Consider the following 21,550-nt stretch of genomic DNA (forward strand, 5'->3'; position numbering starts at 1 on the left):
CCCTTCACCTAAACAAATATAATAATAATAATAATTATTATTATTATTATTAGCAGTTATAGTAGTAGTAAAATTTCCGTTGATCCATGATCGTATGAATAAAAAATGTTACACAAATTTTTCACATACATGTAAGCTTCATCGCTTTCTGGTCAGATGTCCCTGTTTTAAATCATGGTCAGGAATCCATTAAATCGTTAATTCTAATCGTTACAATTGTCCGAGGATATAGAAAAGCGACGCACAATAAACTTGAGAGAAATATAAATAGATACAGGCTTATATTCAAGGGAGCAGAAATAAGAAGGTTCAGAAAAAAATAAAAATGTGAATATGAAACATGAATTTGACATAAACTGTAATAATGTCGAGTCAGAAATCTTAAAATTTCCCTGAAATTGTGAAATTTTTCATCGATATTCCCTTTTGGCTAAAACTTCAGTCCGAATTTCCCTGCAAAAAGGAAATTTCCCTTCATGTGGCAACACTGGCACGCTGTGCCTACCACTGGCTCGTGCAACAGTGTGATCAGTCGTCCTGCGTGCATCAAACATACGTTTGGCAACTACGGCGCGCAGGCTACAGACCACACAGTGGCGGGAATTGCAACAAGATAAACGTTGTATACAGACATGTTTATGAACGTTCGGCCAATAGACACTCTCATACAACATTCCTTGTCATAATTATTAGCGGCAATGCTTGATTGCCGTACTCAAGAATTCCACGTAACGTTAGTTCCTGCGCATATTCTGAAGAGATTGGCTAGTTTGTTCTTGGCGTACGCTTCAAGTCTTGTTTCAATGTGTGAATAGCCGAGAATAAGCACAGGGAGATCGGGAAAAGTGAAAAGTGTGATGGAGGGGGTTGGACAGTGCATGGACCCTTGCTGGTACCTCTCCAAGAAATGTTGGTACCCAGCCATGCAGTAGAACTTGCTTCCCAAAGGATTACTGAGGGCAGACAGGTCGTGACACTCTACGTTCTGCTACAAAGCCCCTTAAAATAGCCAGGACAAAAAGGTTGCATTGCATTTATACACTCTGGCACTCATGCTTTGTAGTCGATCTAATCGGAATGTTTGAAATTTTAAACCGATTACACCGAGCTGATATTTTCATACTGGACCAATCCGATAAAACTATCGATATACAGGGGTTCTTTCTCATAATTTTGACTAACGTTGTCACCTTATTATCACGGGGTCCCAGGTTCGATACTCGGTGGGGCATATGGCTCGGATTTCACTTTAAACTGTAGGTCCAGTCCAAATTAGCCTTACTGAGCATAAAGAGGTCTTAAAACACAAAACTCCCTGAATCATAATTTTGCCGAGTTTGAATCCAGGCCTGAGCATGGATGTTCTCTGTAAGTACCCCTTCATCAATTTCAGTGTATAGGCATCATCACTAATACTCAGCTTTGCGATTACCCAAACAGCTTCGCGATTACCCAAATGTGCAAAAAAGCGAACTAAAATTAGTCAAATCAATCAATCATGATTTTTCTAGTTTCCCAGAATCCCTGTAAAAAGAGGAGAGGGAGGTGGCGATATAGAATCTACATTTATACCTGTCACCTCTAAAACGAAGGGGTCAGGGCAAGGTAGTAAAAATGGTATGTAAAAGTAACGGGTGTCCCAGAAGTCTTTCCCTGATCAAAAACTTTATTCATATCCGCTATGTGCAATGTAGAGATGTGGAAGTGGTGCCAAAATGTTGGAAAACTAACCAAGTTTATTTGTTGCAGGTTTCAGTAATGTGGCTGTAGTGTATCAGTGTCAGTGCCAAGGAATCCGGAATTAATGCTCTTGACATCGGGTGGCATCTTTCCATACAATGTTTCTTGGACTTCGCAGGGTTTGGAAATGAAGATAAATTCCATTTTTTAAATACCAACTTATTGATGCCAGATATTCTAGACGAAAGAATTCTGTACATTTGAAAGTTCCTCTGCACTATTATTGGTGACCGGGTCTCGTGATACCGGAGGACATGCTGAGCTTTTTTCTGATTTGTGAACATTTCCGGTTTTCTGGGCACTGACACTGCTACACTACAGCCACGTTACTCAAACCTGCAACAACAAAAAAAAAACTTGGTTAGTTTTCCAACATTTTGGAACCACTTTCAAATCTCTACCTTGCATATAGCGGATATGAATAAAGTTTGTATTCAGGGAAAGACTTCCGGGACACCCGGTATTACCAGGCAAATATCTAATTGTTCATCATCGCCATGTTGATTCGCTTTGATTTACACAATGCAAGACAGTTAGCATCCTTTTTGCAACAGCATCAGTACAAAAGGGTGTAGGGGCTGAATTAATGAAAATAGTGACGAAAAAGGTTTGCCTGCTATAGCTCTTTTCAGTTCTTACGGCGAGCGCTCTAGAAGTTGGCAGGGGAAGTGGGAGCGCAGAAGCGATCAATCCAGCACGATAAGAAACGTAGCGGCCAGTAGAACGAGTTCCATGTAGTACTTTTTCCGGCCGCTTCGTGTCTTCCGGCGCCACTGCTGTTGTCTGGTTGGTCTGTTGCGTAATCCCCGCTCCCCACACCAGTTTCTAGAACGCCCGCCGTAAGAACTGAAAAGAGCTATAATACTTTGGCATAACACTGTATCACAGCAAACGATCGTACTTGTGAGGAACGAATCTGTCTTTATAATGACTGCCAGTAACATTCATGTAATTTCACTTGAAATGTGTTGCAAGCGCGTGGTGGGAATACGTGTGGCTTGGCATCAACATCTAACAACATCTGTACCAGCTACTCGAAAAAGCGGAGAGTTCTGAGGATACACGAGATCTGGCTGAGGGAACGGGCAAGCGTAAGTCGACCGGAACCATCAGAACACACACAAGCACACGTGGAGTTCGCGTAATCGCAGGAGCAGCTGGTGTATCACGAGTGAGTCATCCAACAAACACAATGATCACCTACCTATTCTCCCCCACACTCCACGTCCTCTCATTCACATAAAAAAGGTAAGATCTGCAAGAAACGGAAGGCCTGGGGCCAGTGGCACATTGACAACTATGTTTCGTAGGAGGTGGATGACCCCTTTTTTGTGTCTCCCGCCAAGTTAATTCCTAGGCACTTAAAAAGGCACGACAGAATAACGAATGCCCGAAAATAGGCAGCGAACATGATGACTGATTTGGTTTTCTTGTACTCTATCTTGTGTCGCTTTTATGTTACTTTTGGCGATCGCGACGATGATTATGGTGGTTAGATAAAGTTCGTAAGAGAGAGGGGGGAAGGAGGGAATCTCTCTCGCTCTCTGCTCCCTCTCTCTTTCCTTGTACCTTGCCTTTCTCGAAAAAGAGTTCTCTCTTCCTCACACACACACACACGAGAGAGAGAGAGAGAGAGAGAGAGAGAGAGAGAGATATGCACTCTCATTTTCCCCCCAGTTCTCATTCTCTCTTTCAGTGGAGGAAAGGGCATAGATAGAGGCATGCATATTTCGTTCTTGACAAGAACACGAAATGTGAAATAACACATTGTAATGTTAATTTTTCATGTTTCTGGAAGGTGTGAGGTGCATTTTCCTACCCTGTTTTGTCACGAAATGATGCGAAATGAACTGCAAAATGCGAAATAGACCCTTAAACACGAAATTTACCGTTTATATACCAACGCGACACTTTCTGAAGTATCCTGTGAGTTATGCAATTCACGAAAAATTGATTAATTCTGCTGTACATATTTTAGAAGCAAAAATGAACCCCTTTATACACGAATAAACTTAATATTCTGGTAATGATTTAAGGTGCTATTAGAAGGGATATGTTTATTTTGTGTAATAATGCAGTTTTTAAATGAAATTTGGGATTATATTCACATTTCTTAAAACCAAAATTTCATTTTATATGGCGCTTTTTCACCGCAATAACAGCGAAATTTCATTTTATTTACCGCTTTTGAACCCGAAATTTTGCTTTTTTATTTACCAAAAATATGTGCCTCTAAGCATAGAATTCGAGAGGGGAGGGGGGGGGACACTCACAAAATAAAGAGACTGCCTAGTGCAGTGTATTGTGGAGATAGTCAAAGTGACGAAATTGAGCGAGAATACGCAAAAATATCTAAAAAAAACGTGTATTCTTTGGCAAGATTATGCAAAATAGGCATTAAACTTCAAAATATACTCTTATAAGCTCTATAAAAACGCGTTATGAAGCTAGAACCAACACGATTTTATAACATCTCAGCCTACGGAAGAATAAAAAGGAAGGCAAAAATCTGCATTATAACGAACGTTATCATCGATATCGAACAATTCGTTGTTAGTTTTAAAGGTAGCTTGATGAATACGGCGAAGTTGTCTATTTGCTATTATGCTAATTAACGATGCCATGAAGAATTTGGCGGAAGGAGGGGTGCGATCGTCCCCTCCTTCCAAAAGTTCGTATATTGGCACGTGTCTTTAACAATGATTTTAAACCTTCCTACACGCATTGCGAAGATGAATTCTAAAGTGGCATTACTGACCTTGATATCAAACTATGTTAATTATACTCTGCTGTGATGACAGTCACGATTTGAGAATTTGTTTCCACGGCCGCCACCCGTGGAATTGCTTTCGTTGTCCGCGTCCATCGGCGTGACAAGGTAATAATTACGCAAGCCGTAAAATTTCGCGCCAAGAATGAAAACAACGGATTCCTTTTCTTCCTCCTGTCACTGGATATGTAGAATACTTTGCTGCGAGGGGGATTGCATTTTTCTGTTTCAACGTCGCCTTTCCGACTCTTTAGGCTCATCGTGACGATGAGGATGGAGATTAGATGAAATTGATGAACTCGCGCAAAGAAACAGGCATGCTTGGGTCGGTACCTTGGGGCGCTAGAGTACCACTCTTGTAACACTCAAAACCATTAAGAACATAATTGCCATGGGCGTACCTTGGGACTTAACTTTTGGGTGGGCAGAGTCGATTTTTTTTATCCCATAAAAATAGTGTTCAGGATTATTTGCTAAATAACTGTTACATTTGCGAAATCATAATTATTATTATTTATTACTTAGCTCCTCAGGTCTTAGGATGTTAACGAAAGTATCCTTAACGTGTAAATTTGAACAAACCTGAAAATTTTAGCGCAAATTTACGCCTATGACAATTGTGATATGTAGAATAAATAGTCTTTGCCGCAGACATATTCAGTCAAATTTTAATAACCAACTGCCTGAACATTTACGAATTTTCTTCGTATTTGTATTAGGGCCTCCCAGATGGCGCGGTGGTAGCGTCGTCGCCTTGTAATCAAGGGGTCCCGGTTTCGATACCCGGTGAAGGCGCATAGTGGTTCGGATCCCACGTTAAACTGTAGGTCCAGTCCCGATTTGCCATACTGTGCGTAAAGTGGACATAAAATACAAAACACAATCAATGAAGCAACAAGGCGACGACGTTACCACTACGCCATCGGGAAGGCCCTCCTGTCTAGGGAAAGTTAAAATATGGCAACCATACTTGTCTATTGTTCTGATATTACCACCAGCACTGCCCCTTTCGCAAGAAAGGACAACGGTAAAACCTTGATCACCCCCACCGCAAGCTAGATTTCCCCGAAGTGGGGCCAAGGTCATTTCCAGTGGGAGCGCTCCAAAAATATCTCGGCGGTGTCAACGACCTGCGAAGTGGCTGGATTGTCCTCTCTTGGCCGCTAGCCATGTGGCATGGCTGACACAAGCTTCCTTCCCTTCCAGAGGACAGAGCAGAGGCTGGCAGTTGGCACGCAAATAGAGATGGGCGACACGGTCTGCGCACCGAGATTGTGCTAATATTTGGAGCCAGTGACGTGGCCAAGATTTTCGAAAGCGGGGGGGGGGGGGGATTATGTACATTTTTCTTTTAGTAGTCAGCTCATTGATGTTCTATTTTTGTAGGAATACTGGGTCAAATGGGGTGTTATGGCCCCCACCAACCCCTTCTTTGGCACGTCACTAATTGAAGCCCAGAATTGTAGACACTGATGAAAACTGCCTGAAATGGGCGTCGGATGGGGGAGAGTTCGAACATGTCATTGGAAATTGCCACTCTTAATTTCAAGTTACAAAAAAGCAGTTCTTATTGGTATTGTTGATAACGGAAATAAAGTTTGTTATTAATCCAACACAATAATGAAAAAAAATGGGTGTACATCACAGGAACCCGTTCATGCAAAAAATTAATAAATTTAAAAAGTTTTATTGGATATTCTCTCATCTGGAGGATCGAGTAAAGGATATATTACTAATAAATTGGGAATAAAATTGGTTTACTTATATTAGTTTATAATAGTTATTATTGTATAACACTGATCATAAATTATGATGATATCGGGGCTGACTCGATAGCTCAGGTGGTATAGCAATGCCACTGCAATGGCACGATATGCCCAGATCCGTGTTCGAGTCCTGGTCGAGCCTGCATTTTTCGATGAAATTTGCAATACTTTCCTCTCATTAACTTGTACACCCAACAGCAAACACAATACTACGCGAATTCTCTATCAATATCATTCAGTCTGTTTTCCACGATGAACTGGAATAAGGAAGTCAATAAAGAGAAATTCCATTTCTTGAAACAACACAGGATGCAGAATAAAAATTAAAATAATGATGCGCAATTTCCCTACTATTGTCTTTGCCGTTGACATTACCTTGAACTTTTCTTGAATCCATGAACGCTAATAAATTTCAAAAGAGTTATTTCAAAATTCTCGCATGTCAAATGTGTATACATACATGTGCACATTATACGTTGCTGGATCAAGGGGTTCCAGGTTCGATACCCGGTGGAAGCACATAGTGGTCCGGATTCCACTTTAAAGATCCAGACCCGATTAGCCTATCTGTGCATAAAGTGGACTTCAAACAAACTCAAATATGTTGCTGGATGTTACAATCATAATATGATAATCCTATGTCTACAAAGAGGGGGAAAATCTCGTTTTAGGTGCGTTTTGGCCAGTTACAAAAAAGCTGTCTAATCAACTTCACTTGCTGGTTCAACACCGAAATTTGTGTGACTCCCAGTGGGAATTCAACCTAGGACTGCTCGCACCAAAGGCAAGAGAACTAACTACGCCTTGCTGTGTGTAAATGTATACAACATTCTCTTTCTTGCAATGCTTAGAATTTCTGAAAAATCTGGATGATTCCTTTAGACCGATGGCTTTCGACCCTACAACTACAATGATAACCCGCATCCAGTCAGTGAATACAGATCCCTTGTTCCAGGTCGGAAAAAAATACAAGGCTATCATGAACGTGAATCATCTAAGGCACAGGAAAACTAGGCTTTTATTGTCAAATGGAGCAAGCAACACACCATCATATTCTTCAACACATGCTAGCAACCAATTGCCCATATACACCTTTTTTTAGCCTTGCTGATTAATACTAGTGGTGTCATGATAGTCAATTAAGTGAGACACGCTGTGTATTGTCAAGCAAAGGAATGTCCAACAAAGACATTTGAGAGCTTTAACCTTCAAATCTCTTCTCCTTACACAATATAAAGGCTTAGTTTGTCTGTTAGACATTACATTGTACAAACGTTACACATTAAAGCATAAGAACAAAAGCGAATTATAGAAGACTTAGGTGGGCAGACCATGTGGGACGAATGGGAGAGGTAAGAATAGTTCGCAAGATTCTTGTTCGGAAACATGATGGTAAGTGACCAGTAGGACGGCCAAGACGAAGATGGAGGAATAACGTTGAGATGGACCTAAAGGTAATAGGGATGGAAAAGAGTGGATAGATCTTGCTCAGGATAGGAACAGATGGAAGGCTTGTGTTGCTGCATATGCGTAACTTGGCAGGTGCAAAGGGGATACTTGACCCCCAAATTTTCAGGTTTATTAAAATTTACCTTTGTTAACCTCTTGGAACCTGAAGAGAAAAGTAATAAAGAGTAAGTACTATTTGTGAATTTGCACAGTTATTGAGCAAATGATCCTAGATGCTACGTTTATGAGATGATCAACTTCACGACGTCCGGAAGTGGGGACAAGGAGGACCACGTCCCCTTTTGAAAAAAAAACAACCTATATTTTTCAAAATTCATTCTAGCCCAGCAACTTATGTCAATTATCAATTATTAAAATGTGCAGAGAGCAGTGTTTTTGACGGGACAATACTATTATGCCTCACTTGCCCCTTCCCATGAAAAAAATATCCTACTTGCCTCTCCCTGGGGAAAAAAATCTGTGGATATCCATGAGCATGTACCTATATACAATGTCAGATTAATTATACCATATCACAATTGAGAAGCAGGACACATTGATTGTTTTTATTTAAGTTCGCTTTTCTGCCAGCTTTGGCTAATCACGAAGATGAAGAAGAAAGGTCATAAGATCAAACATGGACAGGACACAACACGATCCCCATCAGAGGATTATGCTGGCTGAGTTCAGACGCCAGAGCCTCCTTAGGCTGCAACATTAAGTCCATGTCGTAGTCTTGCGATCAAGGAGTCCCGGGTTCGATACTTGGTGGAGGCACAGAGTGGCTCTGATCTCACTTTAAGCTATAGGACCCTTCTGAACGGCACATACAGGCAGCCACGTAGTGCCACCCAAAATACACTTAATGAATTTCAGTGAATAACCAACATGCAAAAAGAGTTTAGACAAATAGAATTTCTCGAAGTCTTCAAGTTGATGAAGAGAAATACATGGAGAAACGCACAACAATGAAATACAAACTACAATATCTAATCTGAACACTCATGCTATGATTGATTGATTTGGTGTTTTAAGTCCATATTATGCACAGTATGGCTAATCGGGACCAGACCTACAGTTTAAAGTGGGATCCGAACCACTATGTGCCTCCACCGACTCATGCAATGAAAATGTGATGAAGCAACAATGCATGATGTAACACAGGAACAGAATGTCCAGCTGTCCACTTCCGACATATCAAGTCCCTTAGTTTTACACAATATTTGTTTCCCCCTGATTATTATATTTATTAGCTTTATGTATAAGCAGCTCAGTTAACTGGTTATGAAAATAAGTTTTGTAATAAACTGAATAAAAATAACAATTTAGCTTATAAATTGCATATTTTTCTCATTGAATATTTGAATATAATTATTTTGTTCAAGTTCCATACTCATAAAGGCACTCAAATTTGCTTCTGTGGCTGAATCCTCGCACACCTTCAAAACTTTCTACTTATTCTTGTAAACACCTCCTTTCAGTTTCAGATTCCACAGAAATGATGGGTAAAAAGCCAGCTGGTAACTCAAAAATATTTTTTGTCTTTAAAACTGTAAATCAAATAAATTATTCTGGATTGCCATGCTGTGATGCTGACGTGGTATGTTCTTCAAGATACGCACCATACCTGCTGTTGATGACATGCAAGCACATGTGTACACGAGACTTCAAAATCAAAGAATGCTTAGTAACAATCCCATGAAGGTAACAATACTCTACATTGTGTGAATTAATGGAGGGGGATGCTGGGGATTTCATCCCACAAAAAAAAGTAATTATCCTTAGCAAAAGAAAAATGGAGTAGAAAGCATATAGTATACCATTTCTTAACTGTGTAACAAAATCAACTGAAAAATCATTCGTGTCCATTAATGGTCCAGCCATAAAGATCTCGGTGCCAAAAGAGTATGCAGCCTTGTGGTTTTCAGGACACCATTCCGCAACTGAACAATAGCACAGAGCCAAGACAGAGCAGGCTGTTTCCCACCTAAGTTTTCATGGCAAAGTGCTGGTATTTCACATAAAGAGTGTTCACAAGAAACTTCTTAAGTAGGTTACATGCAACTTGGCAATAGAAATTTCGTCAAGGTTTCGGTGTTACTAGTTAGATAGCTCGTTTTATGTATCAGTTTGAGTTTTCTCAGAATGTAAATATTCTAGTGTTTCTACATTACATGTAAATGTTATCATAACATTGAAAGATCTAGGTTAGAACCAACGTTCTAAGGTACTTACAACTGCAAGCCAATAGTTTAGCTTACTCACTGGTAATATATAAATTTGCATACACAAAGAAAACTACATGCCGTAATGAAATCACTAGGGCTAAGATTTTCATGATTTAGCATATTTTTTTTGGTAAGGGTGATGTGTTCCCTAAATATATAGAAATTTATATTGTGAAGAAACTAAGGAGCATTTTTGGCCATTTCTACATGATAGAGCATATTTTGATGGATTTTCGGTCATATTCAGCATATTTTTGGTTTTTGAAGAAATATAGTCATTTTCGAAGTGGATTCGTTCTTACTCCCATGTTTACTCGACTTTTTTTTTGTACTGCAGCAAAATCTCTTCATTTTTATTTGAAAATTTACAGAAAGTATTCATTGTGCACACAAACTCAAGGCCCATAAAATGAACTAAAAATAGTACAAATGTGAAAAAAATTCAGCATATGTTAGATATTGATGTTTGAAAACAGTTCAGTTATAAGAGCATATTTTTCAAATTAGTGCATATTTTGTAAAATTTTAGGTCATAAGAGCATATTTTGGTGATTTCTAGGTCATAAAAATCCTAGCCCTAGAAATCACAAATAAATCACCACCTGTTACTCATGTAAAGACATCGAGAAGCAAATGTTCAGCAATTCCAATGTGAACAGGGCAGTACAGAATGTACGCTAAGCCATGAGGGCTGGGTCACTTACAGACTCACTCTACAAAGATTGAAAAAAGGCAAAGCACTGCTCAATGCCATGAAGGCACATGGCTATGGAGGTAGAGCTTGACACATTCTCAGCCATTGTGAAAGTGATGTGATCAGTGGCATGCTCCATTTGCCTTTATGCAAGCACTTTCACACCAACGCCAAGTCACGAATGTGCTAAATCGAACTTTGAGATAAAGGCATCTTAATATTCAATGTCCTGAGAAAAAAACCTGGTTTTAAATTTTTAATAAACGTAGTCATCAGAAAAATGCATCCGTACTCATGACTGTTTATTAGGTCATACAAGTCATTGGAATCTACTGACACAAAAGTAATCATTGGAATCCACCAACAAATAAGTAATCACTGGAATCTACCGACAAATAAGTAATCATTGGAATCCACCAACAAATAAGTAATCACTGGAATCTACCGACAAATAAGTAATCATTGGAATCCACCAACAAATAAGTAATCACTGGAATCTACCGACAAATAAGTAATCATTGGAATCCACCAACAAATAAGTAATCACTGGAATCTACCGACAAATAAGTAATCATTGGAATCCACCAACAAATAAGTAATCACTGGAATCTACCGACAAATAAGTAATCATTGGAATCCACCAACAAATAAGTAATCACTGGAATCTACCGACAAATAAGTAATCATTGGAATCTACCAAAAAAAGTAGCCAGAAAATTTACTTAGGTGAAAAGTAAAAAAAATTGCACATTTGTGATTTTGGCAATGGTGCGACGATATGTATTCTTTTTATGTAGCTTCCACATTCAGCTAATCCCGACAATGACGATGATTAGTTTATGTTGATGTGGGACACATCATCATAAAGAACACCCTTGCCCACACTGGGACTCAAACCAAGGAATTGCAACGGAGAGCTCAAAAAGTTGACCACCCAACGTGCTCAGCCACCGAGCTGGCCCTACCTCGACAGGAGGCCGAGTCTCCCACATGGCAGTTAGTTGCTCTGCCAACTGAACCACTGTACCTCAAAAATGGCTACTATTGTTAATTTCTGATTTTTTAAATGAAAGACAAAAGACCGAAATATGACGTTATTGACAGAATTTTAAACATTTTGCATTGCCTTTATTTTAAGAATAAGTAAAAACAAAAGTAAAGGCACCCCTGTGTGTGTGCACGCATGCAAGGAAGACACATGGGGTGATGTGGAGGTATAGAGCTCCAAATATTCATGATCTCAGCCATAGTTGGGATGTGCTCAGCATCATGCCCAGCTGCATTTACCTTGTCCCCCTCCCTCCCAGGGTTGGCTCCAGGTATAAGAGGCTGGATGGACCTCAGAGAGACACAGAAACATGGAAATGACTGGAAATATTTCTGTTCCAGGACACCTGCCCTGGGATAAAAACCCAGGCCTTCTGCATGGTAGCCAGATGCTCTATCAACTGAGCTACTGCGGTTCTTCAGAATAATTAGCATAATGCGCTACCTAGCTGAATCAAGGCTACGCATGTAAAATACAGGGTGATCGAAAAGTCCCCGAACCCAAACTTAAATTATTTTTTTTCGCCGGTCGTTATTATGATAATGTCAAAATTTCTGTGGAAGCTGGTTTGTGAGAGTCTTGGCTGTACACGACACAAGACATGGCGCTGGGGAGTGGCGCTAGCAGTCGTGGCGAGGAAATGAACTACGAGCAGTGCTGGTAAAAAAATAATCACGCCAGTTGCAAGGATGAGTTTGTCGGTGGAGGAGGATTTTTTTCGAAAACCGAGTGAACTCAATTGTGTACTAGGACATTATACAGCACTTTATCGCGCTTTTGTACGCCGATGAACGAGATGTGTGGTTACAACAAGACGGGGCAACATGCCATACGTCCAATGCCACCATGGCAGTTCTGCGTGAATTTTTTGATGACCGCCTGATTTCATCAGGGCTTTGGCCGGCAAGATCACCTGATTTAACCACACGCAATTTTTTCATGTGGGGTAACAGTTTAGGTTAACTGTTGCTTTGGTTTACCTGATTTTTTGTTACCAGCACTGCTCGTAGTTCATTTCCTCGCCACGACTACTAGTGCCACTCGCCAGCGCCATCTCTTGTGTCGTGTACAGCGCTTTTGTACGCCGATGAACGAGATGTGTGGTTACAACAAGACGGGGCAACATGCCATACGTCCAATGCCACCATGGCAGTTCTGCGTGAATTTTTTGATGACCGCCTGATTTCATCAGAGCTTTGGCCGGCAAGATCACCTGATTTAACCACACGCAATTTTTTCATGTGGGGTAACAGTTTAGGTTAACTGTTGCTTTGGTTTACCTGATTTTTTGTTACCAGCACTGCTCGTAGTTCATTTCCTCGCCACGACTACTAGTGCCACTCGCCAGCGCCATCTCTTGTGTCGTGTACAGCCAAGACCCTCGCAAACCAGCTTCCACAGAAATTTTGACATTATCATAATAACGACCGGCGATTTTTTTTTTAAAAGTTTGGGTTCGGGGACTTTTCGATCACCCTGTACATCCTTTATGGGTAAATCGTTATTTTATGTCATATCTGTAAAACAAATTTCATTCATCTGAAGTTCAAATGGTGAATTGTGAACACAAATAATGGCCCTTTGTACCTATTGTTTAATTTCCAACTAATCATGGTACACACATATTTATTAACATGGTTCAATTTATATTCATGTCTGTTAACACACACTTCGTCAGTTTAGTGATTACATACCCCCCCCCCCTTTTTTTTTTTTTTTTTTTTTTTTTTTTTGAAAATGATGTTTCCCTTATTTATACTCTTAGGTACATATTTGTGTGGGAGCAGCTATTAATTTACTGCCATCTTGGATACCAACTGCTGCTGCCATTTACATCATGTGCGTGGCCCACGAATGGGTTTTCTGCTTGGACATGCTTTCACTGTTACGCTAGGCAGTTTAATATAATCACTATGGTTTCAACAGCTGATCATGCGGTATCTAGTCTCAAGCACAACACACAGATTTGCGCATAAAAATATGACAATAGTCCATGTCAAAGACTGGCCTGCTTCCTAGAAAGTGCAGCTCTTGTGTAAGCTATTTCTTGCATCATATTTTCTCAAATAAATAGTATTTTGGGAAAATCTAAACAGGGTTTTTTACTTTCCCACAGCATAAAGTTTTCTTTCAGAATTAATTTCAGCATGCTACAAGACATCCAAATGCCCCTATAAACTTCTGAAAATCATTCAACATTAAGAACTATTGCCCACATCATATTCACTCTATGCCTTGGTAGAGACAGGCGATGTGCTATTGTTGAAATTACTGAAAAATGCAGAGGCAATGATTCTAAATGTTTAATGATCTTTTGCAAGTTTTATAGGAGTATTGGGAAGTACTCTAGAAAACTGGAAATAAGTTCGAAGCTTGGAGAAACTAATTAGCGTAGTTAAGAACTTACTAAGCATCATTTATCAGGGAAATTAAGATTGGAAATGTATCCATTCTTCGTTTATGGGTCGTCTAAGTCATGTGGTCCCGTAGGACTTCATGTGAGGCTCAAGGGGGTTTCATGCTTCACGCAACATATTAAAAAATAACCCAAGGCACAACAGTCCGTCTGACCCAACATCGTCACGACAATGTTTCTCAAGGCAGCTCATTGAAAAAGTAGCAGCTCCGGTCTCGAAAGCCAGAAAACAGTGGTGATAGATGTTGATGCACTGACTACATGTTATCCAAAGCGAAAACCATCTGGCAGACCGTGGACCTTTGAGGCCTATTGCATTATGATTTCTTTTAAAACATTAACAGTGGAGTCGCCGTACCAACCGGTTATTTTGACAAAATCCCGCATCCCTACTGGCTACTTCCTGGAGAGGGGAATTTTTAACATTGTCGGCTCTTGCAAAAGAAGTGAGCCTAATTGGCTGTTTGACCGCAATTTCCTTTGCAAGTATACACGGCAACACAGGGTCACTGCCATAAAGGTGGTCTCCATGTCGGTTCCTGGCCCGGAGGAACTGTAGTGACATAATACCCCCCTCTCACATGCAAAGCACGCGAAGTTGGTGTCAGCAGCAGTCCATATCCAAGATGAGAGTAAACGATGAATGGCTGCTCGCAAAGAAAAAATCGTACAGGAGCATACAAAAGGGAAAAATCATTCTCTAGAAAACATACGGCAAGTAATCACAGAGGCTCTGAAGTATTTGTTAAACATACAATAGGGTCTTTGGCATACCTTTGGGGAAGTTGACCCAATGTATCTCCTTGAGAATTAACTTCATTTTTCTTAATTGATATATATTGATGTTTTGCATACTATAAAATTGGTTCCAGAATGTTGAAAACCCAAGCAGATATATTTCATCCTAAAGTATGAGCAGCGCAAAAACCTGAAATCTCCAAGTGCCGTACTTTGCTGCTTTTTATCAGTAAAAGCCAGCTGTAAGCACACTCAAATAGCAAAAGACCCCAAGCAAAAGATAACACCATGAAACTTAGTACTCAGCAAACCTGACACTCATAACCTAATGGAGTAAAATTATACACAGGAATAAATCGAACACTCCCAATGATAACTTCAGTTCTATTTTGGTTTCATAAGTTTTCAGTTCTCAGTGTTTGATTTACTTTACTTTACAATACATTTATGAAATGGTAGGCAACGTCCCATCCACTGTAGTTATGGAATGTCGTGCTGGGTGCTATATTCACTTGCAGTGTTCTGCTTCACACTACGGTAACAAACGTACTTTACTTCACAATAACACATTTCAGCAAGCTAAAAACAACGGAAAATGACCATAACAACAAAATCTTCATGAACTGTTCAAAATATTTCACTTTTTCAAGGGTGCACATAGGGTTAAGACAAGGGTACCTTTCTACAAATGGATTTTCCACTTACCCTGACATATCTGTGTGTAAGTGTATCTCTTGAGAGTGCAAAGACACGTAACTTAATATCCAGCTGCATGCCGAGTTATACTTGGCATTGTTAATGTCAACAATACACTTTCCACACAGCTAAAACAGTGAAAGTGAAGGCTGACTTAGCACCTCAATTGGTAGAGCAATATGCCAGAGACCCTGGTTCAAGTAATTGATGAGGCTGCATTTTTTTTTGCTAACTTTCTACACCAAACCATAATATTTAAACATGTTAAATTAATGTTAGATAAATGGGGCATTCCAGCGTTACATGTGTGACACCTCACACACAAACAAAATGTAACGTTCTGCTTAAATTTGCATGTACAGAAATTTGAAGATTTTAAGTTCAAATTGCGGTACAGTGTAAATGATTTTTTATCAACATTGTGAACATTCCATAGAATCCTGCATAGACAAAATATGTGATAAATTAGTAATTTTCTATCTTATTTGGGACTCCACAACATAGCTTTCACTACTGCTGGTGTTTTCTCAAACATGTGGCAAGGCAGCATTCTCAAATCATCCAGCATTTGTCAAGAAACAAACATTGCAAAGCAGCTCTACATGTGCATTCACGAAAAGTGCTAATAGCAGCCCTAATATGTTTAAATGAAGGATGTTCTCAGTGTTCGCAATATTATTTACATTTAAGTAGAACATTTGTTGCAGGGGACATCCCACGGAAGTAAATACAATCTGGTTCAAAAAAACTTCTTGTCACAATACATACAATTTGCGCCATCCCGTGAATTCGTTACATAAACACTAAAGCGCGAAGTGTTATGAAAAAACTGTGCAAAAACTTAATTTGCGCTTGAACCTGAAGACTGGGTTATTCGGTCATTTTGAATGAAAATAATTCTTACTTCTTGCCAAATAATTCTGCTAATTTTAGAACATAAATAAATATTGTACAATTTTTTTAACAGCCTAAAAATCCGCTCCCCGGTAATAATAAGCAAACAATATGCAATTCAAGAGAAAATTAAAATAGCCTGCATTTTTTTTTGCACAAAGACCTAAAAAGTAGGCCTAATACAGACCTGTAAGATGGTTGTGTGAAAAGTGCATATCGCTACAAATCCAACATAGAGCTCAAAATGGCTGTAGCTCTGAACCATATATGCAACCATTCAAATACCACATACATTAAAAAAAATAAAAAAAAAACACAATTACACATGTTGAAAAATAATGTGAAATGAAATGGTAATTCTGTATTTTCAATTGTTCCCCTTGCGGGTGTCTCAAAATTGTTTGTGTTAACTCAGTATTATGAAGACAATTAGAAGCGGTAACGGTATGGGATAGTGAAAACACATTTCTTCAAATTTACAGGAGAAACTATTTACGGAACTGAGTTTCTGTAGACTTTTGGAAGCTCGTGGAAGTGTTTTCTCCCTTCGTTCAACTTATTCGGCCGGTAAATCATGTATTTTTCGACATTAATGTATCTCCGATGCATGATAGCTCTTGCCATCATTACCATCTACTACGTGAATCAAATGTTCCGTGCGTTCAATTATGTAACCCCCTGTTAGTGTAGCAACTACGCAGTAGTTTTACGAGATGTATGAGCATTTTTTTTTTCAATTTAATTTTCTGTTTGCCTAACCTAACTGAACCTAACCTTCCGTGAATGGTTTCTGGATCAATTTTTGCTTAAAAACCTTGTGCAAATAGTTTGTGCGGCATTTTTCCATTAATAAGTTTGGAAACACTGCATATCAGCTGACGATAGACAACGTGAGTCAAGATTTGCCCACCATATTGTGTGTAACGAAAACGAATTAGCAACAAACAATAAATACTGGTAATGTGAAAAATTATGCCTTTTTCAGTGAAAAAAATCAAAATCCCACGTTCAAAAATGTTCCGCTATGCATAACAGGTAAGTACATAAGTAAATAATTAGGAAATAAACGAATGAAATGTGTTTTCACTATACCATACTGTTACCTTAGATGCTACTAGAAAGTAAGTAGTAATGGACTCCATTCCAGAAATTCGGACAGTAGCACTGATAAGACTTCATGCTGCCATTTGGCAGACAATATTTATGTTTGGTGTCTAACTGAATCTGCCAGGTTGCCTGCCATTTTAGGCAACTATGCAATTCTGACACACATACACATTATGTAAAATTTGTGTTATTTGGAGTATTTCAAAAGTAGGAACATGTACTTCTGTCACCAATAATTTTCAATCGCAACTGAATGCAAATGAATACATAATGGAATTAAGGAAAACAGCCACAAAAAAGGCCTGATTTGTACCCTAGCTTGAGCTTAACAGCATCAATCGATGGACATATCTTTGGGAACCCCTGGCTGAACATGAGAAAGAAAAACACGTATTCCATAAGTCTTATACAAATCGAAAAATATAAGGAATAAAACCCTCAAGTGAAAGGGAACCAAAACATAGGGTTGTAAAGAGGATTGATTGATTGATTCCACATATGTAAGAAAGAGAAATCAATAAAATATCGTCAATAATTTCAGTTCGTGACCGATTATCAATTGGCATTTATATTAATATTATTTATATTTTCTTCATTCGACATAACGAATATAATTTCACTGTACCAATGCAATTATTCGGGTAGTGTAAACAGAACATGGTCCTCGTATCGATAACAACTCAACAAATGTCACCACAAATTCGTCACTAGCTGGACATGAAATAAAATGTTCTGACATAATTACTAATCAGACAAGCCGAAACAGAGAATTGCAAAAAAATAAACAAGCGATAATATAAAAACGATCAGCCACGGGACAAATCTTCATTTAGTAACCAACGCAACCTTGAAATTAAAAGTTCATGTCTTCTGTTAAAAACAAATGGTTCACGTTCTATTATGTGAAATTAGGCACTGAACTATGTTGGTCCTAACGCGGATAACGCCCACTCACAACAGATCTTCGAGACATTTTCATAGAACACTCAAGCTGCATTAACATACTGCCTGCCTATTTGAGTTCTTCGGCGAACTCACGTCACCAATTAGCCAAATATCAGAATATGTAAGCATCTTCACTTACCTTTTGGAGGACATCCTCAAAGTTAAAGTTTTATTGCACCTGTAGAGTATGTATTTCAACTATGTATCCATCCTGAAATAAGGTTTAATTAACATAAAAATAAAGTTTCACTTATATCACAAGAGGCACTCCATCATTGCGACTGTAGACAGGCAGAGCCATCTACTGGTTAGTGCTCAAAATTTACGAACAAGTGAATATCTAGCAGCGCTTTATATTTGTTTCTTTTTTGTTCACCGCGGTGGTTGTCGTCAACAACAACAACCATCATTGAACAAAACAATTTGTTGTATACTAATTAATTAACATAATCAGAATTTATCACGGTTTTATTTTCCGGACACATTCGCAATAGATTTGTTCAGAACGAGAAACACTTGAAATGTATAATAAATAAATAAATTGAATTCATCCAAGCATAATTTGATATCGGTGAGTCTGGAGAGAGCAATTACAATAAAGAAAGGTGAAAAAACATTATTTTTCTCGTTCTTGCGCCTCTGCGTGTAGGCAACGAGGCTCCATTTTTGTCAGTACTCTGTAGCGCCGAAAGTGAAAGCAGTACACAGGAAGGTGGAAATAGTTCTAAAAAAGCCCACCAGATGGAACTACCTCCAAGTGTTTCCAAACGCTCCCGCTCTCACGTGGCGTTGTCAACAAGGTAGTGAGTAAATGCAGTTTTCGAAATCCGTATTAGCTATATGAAAATAATAATAAGAAGAAGAATAATAGAACATGAACAGTTGCGTTGACAGCATTTTCGAAAGGAGGAATATGACCGTGAGGCAGGGACCGGCACGTCATATTTTCTCTTGGTCAGTCTTATACATTGCCGTCTTTAACAACATTTAGCGTTTTGTTTGAGGAATGCAAAGCCAGGAAGAAAGGGTATGAGCCACCCACCAACCCATCTTAGACACGTCACTGATCATGCATTCACGGAAAGCAGTTATTTTTCTCTGCGTTTTCAAATTCCTTTTTAAATGATCAAATGGAAGATCGACTGAGTTCATGACATCTAAAATTCTGAGAGAAATGTTGCAATTTTTTTTTTTTGCCAAAATAGCCAAGTGTATTTATTTTGTAACACATAGGGTCATAGGCGTAGCTACGGAGTGTGCCGGGTGTGCCTAGGCACACCCTAATGGGCTGCTTTATCAAAGAGAATTAAAGACAGATATTTCAATAAGAGAGAAAATAAGCGACAGTTTGTAAGAAGTTGAAAATGTCATTACTTGGTACAAACGTGTGCATTATCGCTGATGAAACGAGTGTCTATAGATTTTCGATTTTTTGATGTCATTGGAGAAAGAAGATATTTACTGCATTGTACTCTGTACTGAAGCGCCTTTCTTCTATACCTGTCACAAACTGCACGTATGAGACAGCTTTCTCCAAGCTTACCCAAGTTAAAACTAAATTAAGAGCAACTCAGAAGCAGGATAGATTGAAAGCCCTGCTCTTGCTATTTGTGGAACAAGAAAAAGCTTAGTCTATTGATGAAAATGAAGTTATTGATGAGTTTAAGAACATTGTACCTTTTGACAGACGTCTCTTGGTATAGTTGACGTGTATTTTGATGTATTTGTTTGTAACATTTATGAACATTTTGTGTGTGTAATTTCTATGCAATTTAATTTTTTCTACTACATAATATATTCAGAAATTTTCAACACTGTAATTTAGTGAATTTATATTCCTGTACAAACATCAGTGCAGTTAAAGAGCCAAGTGATTTGTGTTGCAAAAATATGCTATTAAAAAGGCACAAGACCTCATTTTTTTCTTTGTGCACACCCAAATATAAAGTTCTAGCTACGCCTATGCATAGGGTGTAAGAGTAGCATTCAGTGGCGGCGATTAGGGGGAGGGTGGGGCAGTTGTCTCCCCACTTTTGCCATCGCATTATGCTAAACCTTATAGTAAACTCTGTTACGTTCCTAGTAACTTTCCTCACCCTTTACTCCTATAGCCGGGAGCAATGAGGCTCTAAGGGTCTACACTGAAACCTATCTTCAGGGTAGGTGCAGAACAAATCCAACCAACGTCGTGAAGTTTTAATGAAATGTTTATTTACTGCTTGAGTACTTACAGCCAGTGGTTAGGTAATTCATAACTGGAACTTGGAGATCAATTGTTAATAGATAATTTCAAACTTACTGGAAAGGTCAAACTAGGGTGGCCCAAACCTAGGTTTTACAGAAGAGCGCCATACACCTATTCACTTCTTCCTAGACTTGGAGTTATCACCCGAGATGGCCAATTTAGATTTTTTACAGAAGAGCGGCTTGCTCCTATTCATTTATTCCTAGATTAGACCGTTCCTATTTGGCCAGTCTAGGTTTTACTGAAGAGCGGCTTGGACCTATTCACTTCTTCCTAGACTGACACCAGAACAGACCCTCCTTACGGACCAAACTATTTCGTATTTATACCCAAAGTTCCAGCCTCGAACACCTGTCTTTAGGAAATTTCTTATTACAATACTCCAAATTACAACAGAAAGATATTTGAAAAATACATAGTTTGGCAATTAATAATTTACAAAGAAAGTTTACATATTCATTTGAGTTAACAATTATTACTTTAACGTTGATAAAATCTTACATATGAGTCATTCCATGCCAAATCAACACAGATATGTGCAATTTTTAACCTGACCATCTCCGATTTTCATGAAATTTAGGGAGTTGAAACTATGCATAGAACTTAGTAACTATGAAAATTTTTAGTCTCGTGCGTCTTGTAATTGTTAAATTATTCAAGGTCAAAGTTTGCACAAATTGCCCTTTTTGAGCCCGCTTAGCTATACTAAATCTGCTGTAACTCCGCCCCTATTTTGCCTAGGAAGCTCAAATAAAGCTTATTTTACAGGGAATTGAATAAGCTTTCCAGTGATATATAACAAGCCTACCTTTGG

General features: G+C 38.9%; 1 protein-coding gene across 1 annotated transcript in view; it reads right to left on the reverse strand.

Annotated features, from left to right (window-relative positions):
* The window catches only part of hpo (serine/threonine-protein kinase hippo), a 117,612-nt gene extending 98,827 nt beyond the window's left edge, over positions 1 to 18,785 (reverse strand). Inside the window, exon 1 of the mRNA XM_083127263.1 lies at positions 18,631 to 18,785. Within this exon, the coding sequence (XP_082983389.1) occupies positions 18,631 to 18,644 (14 nt within the window). The 5' untranslated portion in view covers positions 18,645 to 18,785. The remainder of the gene's footprint in view (positions 1 to 18,630) is intronic.
* Positions 18,786 to 21,550: the final 2,765 nt, after the last annotated feature.

Source organism: Lepisma saccharinum, chromosome 8 (genome assembly GCF_977018435.1).
Source record: "Lepisma saccharinum chromosome 8, izLepSacc3.1, whole genome shotgun sequence".
Taxonomy (NCBI): Eukaryota; Metazoa; Arthropoda; class Insecta; order Zygentoma; family Lepismatidae; genus Lepisma; species Lepisma saccharinum.